Source organism: Mastomys coucha, unplaced genomic scaffold (assembly GCF_008632895.1).
Source record: "Mastomys coucha isolate ucsf_1 unplaced genomic scaffold, UCSF_Mcou_1 pScaffold12, whole genome shotgun sequence".
Classification (NCBI taxonomy): Eukaryota; Metazoa; Chordata; class Mammalia; order Rodentia; family Muridae; genus Mastomys; species Mastomys coucha.
In genome coordinates this window covers 60227495-60241894 of record NW_022196894.1, presented here as the reverse complement: position 1 = coordinate 60241894, position 14400 = coordinate 60227495, and the positions used below count along the sequence as shown (strand labels likewise).

Genomic DNA, 14400 nt, shown 5'->3' with positions numbered 1-14400 from the left:
TGTGTGTGTGTGTGTGTGTGTGTGTGTGTGTGTGTGTGTGTGCATGTATATGTGTACTTTCTGTTTTATTTGTACATTTTCCACCTTGTTGGTTTTTTCTTTATTTTCTCTGATTTTTATTTGTGTGTATGCGTGTGTGTGTGTGTGTGTGTGTGTGTATGTGTGTGTGTGTGTGTCTTTTGAGACAGAGAGAACATAAAGTTGGGTGGGTAAAGATGTATGTGGTTCTGGGAGGAGTTGGTAGAAGAAAAAACATAATTAAAATACATAAATTTTTCAAATAAAAATAAAAACAGCAGCTTTACTAATGCAAATACAAATCAGACACAAATATGAATGGAGTGGCAACATAATAGCAACAGAAATATTAATATTAAATGATAAATTTAGTGAAGAACACTAGACATCATTATAACAAAAACATAGTAGGGTTGAAGATATGACTTGGTGGTAAAGCATTTGCTGAACAGTCATGTGACCCTTAGTTTGATCCAGAGAAACACACACACACATGCGCATGTGCACTCGTGTACACACACACACACACACACACACACCCCACACACATACACACACACCACCATAAAATGTTCTTAGGAGATTTAATAAAGTTTTAGTAATATGTCATGCAATAATTATTAATAGGAAAGCCAAGTATTTTAAAAGATATACCCCAAATTAATCTGTAATCTTGATGTAATTTCAGTGAAAATCCCATCATAGACTTTTATAAAATGTTCATAAAGTCCACTTTACAAAGTCACATGCAGTCCAGGCCAACCTCAAACTGATTATGTAGTTACAAATCATCTCACAGTACCTGGCTCACTAGTGGCACATGCCTTTAATCCCAGCAATCAGGAGGCAGAGACAGGTGGATCTCTATGCATTTGAAACTAGCATGGTTTACAAAATGTGTTCCAGAACAATCAGTGTCACACAGTGAGGCAACCAAACAAAGCCAGATAGTTTTAAGGCCCTCACCTCCTCCCAGTCCTCCACCACACCTCAAGTCCTGAAATCAGAGATTAGAGGTATGCACCACCACCCCTGTTTTATGGGCCAGCATGGAAGAACAAAGCAGGGGACCTCTAGAATTGCTGGTCATCATCTTTAAACTCCTAGCTAGCACCAGGGCTAAGAATGACTCTTACCAATATATAAGCTGGGCAGACACTTACACTAGTGACCCCAGAATATAACAGTTGAGATCTTGCTGCCAGCTTTTAAACCCATCAGCTTGTGAGTTTAAAGTTAAAAAGCATTTGCTGCCAGGTGATGGTGGCACACGCCTTTCATCCCAGCACTTGGGAGGCAGAGGCAGGCGGATTTCTGAGTTCGAGGCCAGACTGGTCTACAGAGTGAGTTCCAGGATAGCCAAGGCTACTTAGAGAAACCCTGTCTTGAAAAAACAAAAAATAAAAAACAAACAAACAAAAAAAACTAAAAAAAGCATTTGCTGAGTTTGTGTGTGGTGTGTATGTGGTGTGGTGTGTGCCTTGTTGTGGATCAATGTATGTTCACTGGATCAAACACAAGTTGACTCCTGTCATTCATACTAAAATGTCTGTTCACCAAAACACATAATCTGTTTCAGTCAAACGAAACATTTTAAGGTGGTGTGTGTCTAGGTGTGTGTGATATGTTTGTTCGGCATTGCGTGTGTTGTTTGTGTAAGCATTATGTAAGTTGTGTGTGTTGTATGTGTGTGGTAAAGTATCTGTGTTGCTTTGGTTCAAACTAAGTTTACTGAATCCACCACAAGTTCACTTCTGTCATTCAATCATCTGCCAATTGATGCTACTTATTTCTATAAAATTGTGGGTTTCTACTGTTTTACCACAGGATTTGGCAGGATTTCCCCATGTTTATATTTTGTTGAAGTGGGGGTGTTCTTTTAAAACTCAAATCCAAACCAAAATTGTAAACCATATAAACATAGATTTGGCTTATAAATACTAAAATGTCTGTTCATCCGAACACATAAGTTGCTTCAGTAAAACAAAACTAAACAAGTTCCAGGGATGTGGGCAAAAAGCCTTGCAGGGAAGAAGGGAGGTTGATGAGGCAAAATGATAAGCTAGGGTGATGCTGGGGTGTATGGGGGGAGATCAGAGTGCTTTATATACAGAGATAAAGTTGTCAAAGAGCAATAGAATAAAAGTTCACAGAAAGCCAAGATGCAAATGAGAAAAAGCATAAAAAGAGCTTGAACATTTTAACATATAAATAGAACTTATAAATTCATAAGAAAAAGAATAAACTGAAACACCAATAGGCATTTTAAAATAGATAACCCAGAAGCAACACAATATGAAGTTGAATGCAAATGTTATCAGAACTCCTGAAGCCTCCCCAGGAAGTAGATAAACCAAACGGTTACATTACCAAACATAAGCTGAATTGTGTTTAAAAAAAAAAGTTTAAAGTCAAGTTTAAAGTCAAGTTTAAAGTCAAGCTAAGTCTATGATTCTACTCTTTCACTTCCCCCAAAATCATCTTCTCCTATTTTTCAATTATTGCATTTCCAAAGATTTTTCTTAAGTTAATGTTCAATGTTGGCAAATATGAAAGCAATATCAACTATTTAAAGCAGATTTCCAAGGAGATATTTCACAATTTGTATCTGAAAACTTCCAAACAGACACACTATTTGGACATTCAGCTTGCAGTTCTACTCCTAGGAAGTCAAGCCAATGAAATGAATATGGTCATATTCAAAGAAATGTTATGAACATGCAGTTCTCAATATCAATGAGATAACCAAATGGTCGGAAGCATGCTAAGTATTCTCATATACTCTTCTGGTTAGATAATTATGATGAACACAACTAAAAAAAAGTATTTTAAAGGATAGTATAGAGAGCAGTGCATTGTATCTAAGACAAGTAACATTTAAAATTTTTGTTTTTATTTTAAATCATTTATATGCATGTGTGTCTGTTTGTGAAAGAACAAAGATGTCAGATGCTTTGGATCTGGAGTTACAGACAGGTGTTAGCCATGTGACGTGGGTGCTGGGAATTAAACTCTAGTTATCTGTGTGTCTAGTAACTGCTCCTGACTACTGAGCATCTATTTCTCCAGCCTTATGAAATAAGGATCATTTATATTTTTAATATCTAAGAGTGTCTGAATCCACATTGAAAAAAGTATAGAACAAATGTTACTGTATTCTTTTTGGGTTAGATATATTTTTAATTAGAATGTACTTGGATTACTTCGGAATAGACAGACTGTTTAGCCTATGAGGGTACTGGCTGCCAAGATTAAGGACCTGAGTTCTTTCTTTAGGACTCACATGGTGAATAGAATCAACTCTACAAAGTTGTCCTCTAAGCTCCACATCTGTACCTGTGCACCCTCCCAAACAAGTAAAATAAAAAATAAATAAATAAAAAAAAACTTCAGAATTTTAAAAAGAAGTTTAAGCAAGTGAGCTGAGCAAGTCTAAAGGAAACCCCACGTTATTAATAGCATCCTGAGAGGCTCTTCAAAACAGTTAAAGAAGAATTTTAAATGTTCTCACCTCAAAGAAATGATAACACAAGAGTATATATACATATATATATACATATGTATATGTGTGTGTATAGCACAAAATAGATTTCATAGGATTTTTAATGTGTGTTGTTTGTTTTAAAGAAACACAAAGTTATATGTGTAGGGAGGTGGAGTGGATCTTGGAGGAGTGTAGAGAGGAGTGTATATATGACCAAAATACATTGTATGAAATTCTCAAAGAATTAACAAAGTCATTTTTTGTGTGTGTTTTTTACACAGTATCCCTTTACATATAGCCCCAACTGTCTTAGAGCTTCTTATGCAGACCAGGTTGGCTCTCAAACTCAGAGATCTGACAGCCTCTGCTTACTGGGTGCTGGACCTAAAGGAATGTGCCACCACACCTGGCCTAATAACAATAATTTTCAAACCACAATTTAAAATTCTAAAAGAATTTTAAGTGTGTGTGTGTGTATGTGTGTGTGTGTGTTAAAGATAATAACCTTTTGCATCAATAATTATTCCTAGATATTGCCTCCTCCAGCAGCAGATAGTAACAGATCCAGAGACCCACAGCCAGACATTATGTAGACAGAGTCTAAATTGCAGGTCTTTGTCAGATCTCTCCCTTCATAACTCAGGGACCCCTGTGGAAGAGGAAAGGAAAAATTGTAGGAGTCAGAGGCCATAGAGGACACCAGGAGAACATGACCCACCAAGTCAAACTAAGCAGGGTTCACATGGGCTCACAGAGACTGAAGTGGCAAGCAGATGCGCCAGGTCGTCTGCATATATGCTACGGTTGTTAGCTTCGAGCTTTTGTTTTGTTTGGTTTCTTTCTTTTTTTGTAATCATACATGTAGGAGTAGGTGTGTCTTTGGCTCTTTTGCCTGTTCTTGGAACTCTTTCCCTCCTGTTGGGTTGCCTTGTCACCCTCTTTCTGAGAGCTTCTACCTTGTCTTATTGTCTCCTGTTTTGTCATGGTTAGTTATTGTCTCTTGGAAGCCAGGTCTTTCCTGAAAAGAAACAAAAGAAAGGTGGATCTGGGCAAGAGAGGATATAGGAAAGCTAGGGTGAGTGGAGGGAGGGAAAGCTGTGATCTGTAATTGAAAAAAAATCTATTTTCAATTTAGAAAGAGAAAAAAAGAAAACAATAATAGGTGTTCCCTGATAAAAACTGTGCAGCAGAGACCTGGCTGACAAGTAGGAGCATACCAGAGACTCCTGATGAACAGATAATGTGCTTTACCTGTTCAGAAATGACTGGAAACAGCCTGGGGGAACTTTAAAGAACATGTTCAGACAAGTCTACTCAACCTCTAATCAGCGCTTTCCTGTCTCACTTTTATTGAAATGGATACTGATGTAATTATTAGAAGATTCTAAAATGTCTCGTCTATTTCATTGCCGAGGTCTTTTTGTTCAGGAAACATAATATTTGCTTGACTCTGTAATATCACCAAATTAAAATGTCTACTTTCCATTGTAATTGACTTGCAATAAAATGGCAATTCAATGACGGGGGAAAAAAAGGTGCTACATTCTTTGTATCAACAACCCTTAGTAGATATTGCTGCTTTGTATTGTTCAAGTGAAGAATTAAGGAGAAAGAGAAGCAGTGATGTGGTGATATTTAGTGACTACTAAAGCCCTAGCTCTCAGCTTCCATGACTATTCACTGGTTTGGAAACAGGGATTTGGCAGATGATCAAATTAAAATAAGGCCACTGAGGCTGTAACTCATCACCAGAAATATTATTTCTAAGAAGGAATGTAGAGGAAGAGACGCAAATGCACAGAAGTGAATACGAAGATGTGAAAACATAAGAAAGCTAGGGACACCTGAGGCTACCTGTTACTTAGTAAAAACATGGAACATATTTTCTTGCATACTTTGAAGAAGAAAGAACACCTACTAATGCTTGATTTTAGACTTATACTCCAGGTTCTTAAGACGATAAGTGTCTTTTGTTTAAGCCATATGACTTGAGGCACTTTAGTTATGACAATTCTGGGAAACTCATAGAGGGACTTATTCTTACATTTTTGCTTAGTTTTCCTACAGCTAGGCTTTATTCACACAGAAATTTGGAGACCTAGTAGGAATGCATTTGCAATTCCTATTTTTTCTACCTTATTAAATCTAGGACTAATGTATGGTCATCTGATGTTCTTTATTACTTGTGAGAGAAAAACATTATTATACTGAAGTCATGACAGTATGAAGCAAAAAAAAAAAAAAAACAGTGCTTTTGCAACATAAAAGTCAGGGTTAGGAGAAGTAGAACTCTTGGAGTGAATGGATGCACTACCCACAGATAGGGAGGCAGAGACTCAGAAAGTAAGTGTAGAATTGCTCGTACCGAAAAGTAACATTGGAAAAATTTGCTGAGAACAAGAATGATAGAAAATGTGTCATGATGGCATCATTACCAACCTAGCTCTACTTGCTAAGCAAGAGAGACTCAAACAAGCCTTAAAGTCACTACCTATACCCCAGTGTGTGCCTTTCCTTGGAAAGAAGGCCATGCATGCTATGTCCCAGAATAACTACAATGTAAACTTCTCTTCCATCTGCTTTCTGCCTTGGTAGCCTTTCTCTGTGGGATCCATCCTTCTGATGCTCTGTGAGACCCTATGCAAGCTGTCAATCACAGGGCTTCAGAGCCAAGCTAAGCTGAGAATTAATTGAGGTCTCCCAGGAATTTAAGCCATAAGACTCAGATATGGCTCGTTTGCTACTGCTGAAAGACTCAGGTTAAGAATTAAGGAGATGGGCTGGTGAGATGGCTCAGCTGGTAAGAGCACTGACTGCTCTTCCAAAGGTCCTGAGTTCAATTCCCAGCAACCACATAGTAGCTCACAACCATCTGTAATGGGATCCGACACCCTCTTCTGGTGTGTCTGAAGACAGCTACAGTGAATTACGCCCGAGCGAACATGGCTGGGGCAAGTGGGGCCAGAGTGATTGGGGTTGATTGAGCCAGGCCACAGAGGTTCTGAGTTCAATTCCCAGCAGCCACACACATGATGGCTCACGGCCATCTGTACAGCTACAGTGTACTTATACACATTAAATAAAAAAAAGTAAATAAATAAATAAAAAAGGAGAAAGAAAAGCATTTGTGACGTGGTGATATTTAGTGAATGTTGAAGTCCTACCTCTCTCAGCTCCTGTGAATATTTACTGAGTTGGAAATGGGATTTTAGCAGATGATCAGACTATTATCATGCGAATGTCAAACCACTGTGCATGAATTCTAGATTTTAATAAGGTAAAAGGATAGTAGTTTCTCTTGAATGCATTCCTTCCGAGTCTCCATATTTCTATATGAGTAAAACTTAGCTGAAGGACAACAAATCAAAAATGTAAAAACAAATCCCTGTATGAGTTTCCCAGGATTGTCATGACTAAAGTGCCTCAAGTTATGTGGCTTGATATGACTAGAAGTCATGAGACTTCTAGTCCTCACATAGGACTAGAAGACAAGTAAACTTAGTCATCTTCAGGTCCTCTGTGAAGTAGAGTCACATGAGTTCTACCATATAGATTACCTAAATGCCCATGGCTTTGCTTTCCTTATGCATGGCTGATCGTACACCATTCCGTAGCCTTCAGATCAATCTATATAATTTTTCCAACCTCCTCTAATTTCTTCTTTGATATGGTTAGCCCTTAAGTATACCAGAGAGGGGCTGGTGAGATGGCTCAGCGGGTAAGAGCACTGACTGCTCTTCCGAAGGTCCTGAGTTCAAATCCCAGCAACTAAATGGTGGCTCACAACCATCCATAATGAGATCTGATGCCCTCTTCTGGAGTGTCTGAAGACAACTACAGTGTACTCACATAAAATAAATAAATAAATCTTAAAAAAAAAAAAAGTATACCAGAGAAACTCAAATGTTGATGGTTTGGTCCCCAAAGAAGCAATGTTCAGGGTAGAGTATTTGGTATATGGTTTGGTAAGAGAATGTTCTGGCTTCATCAGTGGATGCTGAGATTTGGCTGGATTGGGAAGGAGGGGGCACAGTATGAAACAAACATTCCCTTTTGCTTCCCAATCTCAGTGAGGTGAGGGGAACCGTGCTTCTGTAGGATAGCATCCTTTCATGACTATAGACACAGAAATCAGGCCAATAGCCAGATACCTAAAAAGCCTGAAACTATGAGCCCAACTAAATCTTGTCTTGGTTGATTTTCCTGAATAATTTTTCCACCATAATATCAAAATGACAAGAAATTAGGCATTGGGATTGGGCTATTGTTGTGGTTTTAAATGATGCAGTTTAGAACAGTCTGAAGTAGTTTGGGGAAGCAGGCTAGGAAAGGTGTGTAACACTATAAGTGGAGCTTAATGGGAGGTTCTGGAAGTCCCTCAGAATATCAGAGTGTTGGTCTAGTGTAAAGACAATATTGGAGAAGTTTCAAATGGAAGTAAAGGGGGCTGGAGAGATGGCTCAGCTTAAGAGCACCAGCTCTTCTTCCAAAGGTCCTGAGTTCAAATCTCAGCAACCACATGGTGGCTCACAACTATTCATAACAAGATCTGACTTCCTCGTCTGGAGTTTCTGAACACAGCTACAGTGTACTTACATATAATAAATAAATAAATCTTTATAAAGAGAAGAAAGTAAAGACTGTTTTGGGAACTATACTAAGGGCCATTTGTGCTACATTTACATTTGGACAAAGAACTTGTCTACATTTTCTCCTTATTTTATAACTATATGTGAGAGGAGGTTTAAGGCATAGCATACCAGGTAGCCATATTCCAAGGCATCACAGCATGCAGATGTGGCTTCAGTATCGATCTTTGATCTTAGCAAGATTTAGAGTAAGAATCAGGAAGAAAAAAGTCAGAGCAGAAAGACTTGAGAAATTTGCTGTTTGGCTAGCAAAGAAAAGTCTGTAAGATTAGGTTAGTGCCCATGGGGGGGGCACTAAAGAAATTAGCATCATTAAAAGTAATATAAGAACTTTCTACCTGGACAGTTGGAAAGACAGTACCTTGAGGTGTTCGCATCCTTCATGGGCTAAAATGTTGCTAAATACAAATTTTTCACTTGACAGTCCCTGGCTATTCTAGTCCCAGAATTAAGAAATTACTTCCTTAGTATTTTGCCTGTTTAGTCATAAAATCACTGAAGAATCCATTGCATCAATGGTTCTGGGTAGGAGGGTAGCAAGGATCTTGCAATTAGCAGAACTTGATGTCATCCATGTGGTCATTTTTCTTTAAAGTGTGGAATTCAAGAGTCCAATTGAGATTTCAGAAGGAAACCTAGAAGAATGGGCACTTTGAAGCATGGTTGATATTTTTCTAAGCAAATCCAATGTAACATTAGTGACATCAGGACATCAGAGATGCTGGTGACATGGCAATCTCAACAAAGAGAGATTTGGATAGCAAACACAGCCTGCCTAAGAGGATGACCATATGCTCTGAAGTCAATATAACTGTGTGTGTGCCTTTAGGGCTTATAGCAGAACAACATGTGCCCCAGATGGCAGACATGAGACTATGTAGCACTTGATGTTTGCCGTTCAAGTTTTTGCTTCAAATGGATGCAGCCTTACTGTTTCACAATTCTTTTTTTGTTTGTTTGTTTGTTTGTTTGTTTTGTTTTTTGAAACAGGGTTTCTCTGTATTCTGACTGTCCTGGAACTCACATAGACCAGCCTGGTCTCAAACTCAGAAATCCACCTGCATCTGTCTCCCAAGTGCTGGGATTAAAGGCATGCGCCACCACTGCCTGGCCACAATTCTTCTCATTTGAAATAGGAGTGTCTCCCATGTACACTTGCATATTGGATGTTTGCAACTTGTTTTTGAATTGTAAAGTTCATATATAAGAACTTGCCAAAGTCTGAAAAAACTGTGCCACTTTGGCTTTTGAGCACTGATAGAATTGGTAAGACACAAAGATCCCAAAATATGGGCTAGTCAATTCTGTATTGTGAGGTGGGCTTGGATCTTTAAGACCCAAGGAGGCTGTTATATTCCAGATGTTAAATGTTCTATAAAGCTCATCCATTGAATACTTAGGCCCTAAGGAAGAAGTGATCTGAAGTGGGCCTTTGGGAAATTATTAGGCCATGAAACATTTGCCCAAGTCTTTGAATTCACAGCTTCATAGGTTTGGGTAGAGGGACTGCCTCATAAAAATGAGTTTTCTTTTTTCTTCCTTGATGTTATATCTATTGTCACATTATTCTGCCTTAACACATGCCTCCTAAGTGCCCACAAATGGCAAATTACAAAGCATGGCTCAAAATAAACCCTTCCTTTTCTTTTAGTTGATTTTTCTCTTGTATTTTGTCATAATGACAAAACTGGTGTGGTAGTTTGAATAGGCTTGGCTGTCATGGAACATACTCTGTAGATTGACCTTGAACTCAGAGATCTTCATGGCTCTGTCTCCTAAATGCTGGGGTTACAGGCATGTACATATACCATGCCTGACTTAAGCTTTTGCCAACTTGGAACTTGCTCTGTACCAGATTGGCCTCGAAAAGAGAGGTCAGCTTGCCTCTTTCTCCTGGGAATAAAGGCATGTACCACCATGCCTGGACCTAAGCTTTTTGTGGCCACTATTCCTCAAGATTTGGATCATAAGCCTGTGTCCTCCATTTCTGGACTGTAGTCATTCCAGATTAAAAGTCCAAATGAAAACAATAATTAAGTAATAATAACACCCAATATGATATAACTATTCCTTGTTCAATGAAAAACACATAAACAATAAGCTTAGTTGAGTGGGATCCTGCCCTGAGGTCACCACTCCCTTATTTCCATTTAGTATCCTTGAACACAGAATTCAGCTTCGTTGTACTTTCTGGTGCCCCTTTAATACTTGGACCACACATTTTCTACTTTTTCATTCTAAGCTTGCTATACCTGATCAAAATGGTCTTCATGAAAGTAAACCAGAGGACAAAGTCTATGTTGGGCAATTCTGAGATTTCCTTTGTAGATGCAATTAATCTAAGTTTCTTCACCTTAGTCTCAGGCAGACTCTTCAGAAAAGGGCAAAAATCAGCAATATTCTTCACCAAACCATCAAGAATGATCTCCAGAGTTGTAATCACCCTCAGCACTAGTATCTTCCAAATTCCTACCAGGATAGCCCACTAAGTCCCACTTATAGCATCCCATGGCTTTCCAAATTCAAAGTCCCCAAATCCACATTTGTTCAAAGACATGGTCAAGCCTATCACAGCAATACTCCAATCCCTGGTACGAACTTCTGTCTTAGTTAGGGTTTCCTTTGCTGTGAAGAGACACAATGACCAAGGCACCTCTTATAAGGACGCCATTTAATTGGGGTTGGCTTACAGGATGAATATGCTTGATTATCACAGGATGAATAGGCAGTGGCACTATCAGGAGGTGAGTTTTTGTTGGAGTAGGTGTGGCCTTGTTGTAGTGTAGGAAGTGTGTCACTGTGGTGGTGGGCTTTGAGACCCTCCTTCTAGCTGCCTGGAAGATAGTAGTCTCCTGTTTGCCTTCGCAACAAGATATAGAACTCTCAGCTCCTTCTCCAGCACCATGTTTGCCTAGACACAGCCATGTTTCCCAACTTGATGATAATGAACTGAACATCTGAACCTGAAAGCCAGCCCAATTAAATGCTGTCCTTTATAAGAGTTGTCTTGGTCATGGTGTCTCTTCACAGCAATGGACGCCTGGCTAAGATATTCCTTCCTTTCTTTAATGTGCAAAAATTCATTATTGTTTTTCTTAGATAAATCTTAGAAAAAGAACATACATATTCTTTAAATATACTGGCATATATTAAATCATATAAACACACACACACATACATTTGAAGTACATTTAAGATCTGAAAGATGCTGTTCTGTTCCTGGACCTCAAAGCTTACATATTTAAATAGTTCACTCAAGATATAAAGATGATATCAAACTCAGTAGACAGAAAATGTCCATGTAAAGAACATCCCTGCACTTGCTGGCATAGTGTTTATGACAGAAGAATAGACCATGGATTTCATTATTGTCATTGCTATATAAGAAACTAACTCTTACAGCACAAGCCCTAAATGTAAGCTAACCTTTTGAAAAATCACTCCATGAGTGTAGCAGTATGGATTTTCAAGTTAACAAAAAAGAGAGAGAGAACGTAAAGAAAAGAAACTTAAGGAAAGACAAGGATAGACTCATAGCAAAGGGGAGAGTTAGGAAAGAGCAGAGCAGAGTATAAAACCCTATAGAAAGGATGGGTCAGTAATGCACAGAGAAGACTCCTCCACCCAGAAGGGAAGTCTGGATAAGGCCAAATGAGCCTACCCAAAATAGATATCCTCCTCTTCCCATTTCCCTTCTCACCACAAGCTCTCATGAGTGGTTAGCAATAAATACAAGTTTGTTGTGTGTATATCTCTTATGTTTTTATTTTTGTGGCTTTTATTTATACAAATACATTTGGATAAATAACTTTATTGTTAAAGGAAGCACATGAAAATCAGGCATGGCAGCATATGCAAGTGATCTCATCACTTAGAAGGTCAAGGCAGAAGGTAGCCTAAATGCAAGTAACTACAGAACAGGACTCTTTTGTTTTTGTTGGGGGTGTTGTTTGTTTTTTTTATGCAATCTCTCAAAAAATAACTGATCTGGAAAGGTTTCCCTTATTATAGCATATAATGACCACATAATTGATGATACATGAGGTGTTTAAAATTCTAATTGTATCTCACATTTCAATTCTTCTGGAGCTGAGAGTTTGGGAATGTAGCTCACTGGCCTAGCATGCACCAACTCCCAGATCCAGTTCTCAGTACCACAATGAAACCGCATGACAAACAAGACCCCAAAACACAAAGTTAAAATGTTAGGGAAGAGAAACAGCACATAGGTGTCTGTTTCTTCTTCAATAAACCAGAGAGGGTTTTTAATCCAGGTAACAGGAAAGGACATGGGCATCATAAGTTCAAATATTTTCTGTAATGCCCTTGTAGAATGAACTTGTCTAGTCTCTGTGTAACCAGCCAGCCACTGTTATCTCTTGCTCTTTTCCCAAACACCAGCTTGCTTTGTTTTTGCTGTTGTTTTGTTTTGCTTTGCTTTGTTTTGAGACAAGGTTTCTCTGTACAGCAGAGCTGTTCAGGAACTGTAGAGCAGGCTGGCCTTGAACTCAGTGATTTGCTTCCCTCTGCTTAGCTAGCAAGTGCTGGGATCAAAGGCATGCCCAGGCCACCTCCCTGCTGCTGTCTGAAAACATTTGATTGTCCTAATGAACAAGATAGATCATGTGCAAGAAGACAGTCACATGAGGCTTTGTTATAGGGGCTAGACTGTTGATGCTTTGTAACTGTAACTAGTTTATCTTCAACATAAAAGAAACAAGGTACAGTCTGGTCTTTAAGTTAGTTATAATTTTAAAATACCTGCCTCTCCTTATTACTTAATAAAAATTTGGAATTCTAGCAAACACCTACTTAATTATCATCCTTGAAAGGTTTCATTGGTAGCCTAAATGTATGCAGTTATTGCTCCCATAGCTGTTTCTGGGAATCCAACAGAGCAGCAGAAAACAGTGTTAATTACGAACATACTTACACTTCTGAAAACATTTTTGTTGGCAGTTAAAACGTACCAAACCTTTGTTACTGTTTATATATTCCTAAGAGAAAACTCGATATGCTCCCCGGAATCTGGGAATGGAAGGGGGAAAAAAAATCAAGAAACACAACAAGGTGCAAAGAATCCCTGTCACCACCGCAGATCAGTAGCATTCAAAATCCTCAGTACAAAACGATCCTCGCTCCAAGATAATATCCAACAGCAACTTCTTATGCCAAGGTTAGCGAATGATAAGTAAAATCTCAGTAATCCTCAAACAGTTTGTCAATGTGAGACAAGCCAATCAAGTACAAAGTCCAGAAATTGCAAAAGGAAGGTTAACTGTAAGAGAGGTGCAGGCTGGGACCGGAGGGCACCAAGGGTTGAGTTAGTTTTCCTACCAATATTTAGAACTGTCCTCATCCAATTCCTGTGAAGCTTAGTGTCACCCAGCTTCTTGCATCAGTCCTGCGGATAATGATTCTCAAAGCAAGTCAAGCTTTGATCTTGTCCCACCTTTACTCAGTCCTCCAGACACAGGCGTCTCCACTCTCTGAGCCGCTGGGGGACTTATTGGAAACTTACTTGCTTACTGGAAGCAACAAGCCCCCCAGGCGACAAGACTACCAGCTAGGCACGTAGGGACCGGAGAAGTCTGGAGATTTGGATTACTTACAGTTTGTCTCTGAGACAGGGAGCACCAGGGCGAGGCAGGCCAGTAGCACTCGAAAGCGCGCGCTCAGGACCCTCATTGCTGAGCGGGCGGCCGGGGGTCAGGGCTGGCGCAGCGGGGGGACTGTGCCTGCGCTCGGCCGGCAGAGTGGAGCTGCGAGCTCGGGCTCTGCTCTCCCAGTTCTGCTGCGGCCCAGCCTGAGCACGGGCGGGCGGAGCAGCCAGGGGCGGAGGGGACCGCCCGCTCCCAGCCCCCAGCCCGGGAGGGGAAGCGGTGACTGGGACATTTCCTGGAAGCTCTTCACAGCTGGGGGCGGGGGGAGGGTGGGGAGGTGGGGAGGGCAGCGGGAAGGAGGTCGGAGGCCGAGGGAAGCTTATCAGAGGTCCTTTGTCACTGTCCCCAGCCCTGCATTTAGTTTCTTTAGGAAGTGAAGTTTTCAAAGGATAAAGAATCTCTCTCTCTCTCTCTCTCTCTCTCTCTCTCTCTCTCTCTCTCTCTCTCTCTCTCTCTCTGTGTCTGTGTCACTGTTTATGTCTGTCTCTGTCTCTCTGTCTCTGTCTGTCACTGTCTCTGTCTGTCTGTCTCTCTCTCTGTGTGTGTCTCTGTCTCTCTGTCTCTGTCTGTCTCTGTCTCTGTCTCT

The 14400-nt window shown here is 39.8% G+C and overlaps 1 protein-coding gene across 2 annotated transcripts in view; it reads right to left on the bottom strand.

Moving 5' to 3' along the window:
* Pros1 (protein S) overlaps nt 1-14012 on the bottom strand; it is a 69110-nt gene extending 55098 nt beyond the window's left edge. Inside the window, exon 1 of one of the 2 annotated variants that reach the window (XM_031364207.1) lies at nt 13764-14012. In XM_031364207.1, coding sequence (XP_031220067.1) covers nt 13764-13839 — 76 coding nt within the window. In that variant the 5' untranslated portion in view covers nt 13840-14012. The remainder of the gene's footprint in view (nt 1-13763) is intronic. The other variant, XM_031364206.1, reaches the window with a different exon arrangement.
* Between the last annotated feature and the right edge of the window lie 388 nt (nt 14013-14400).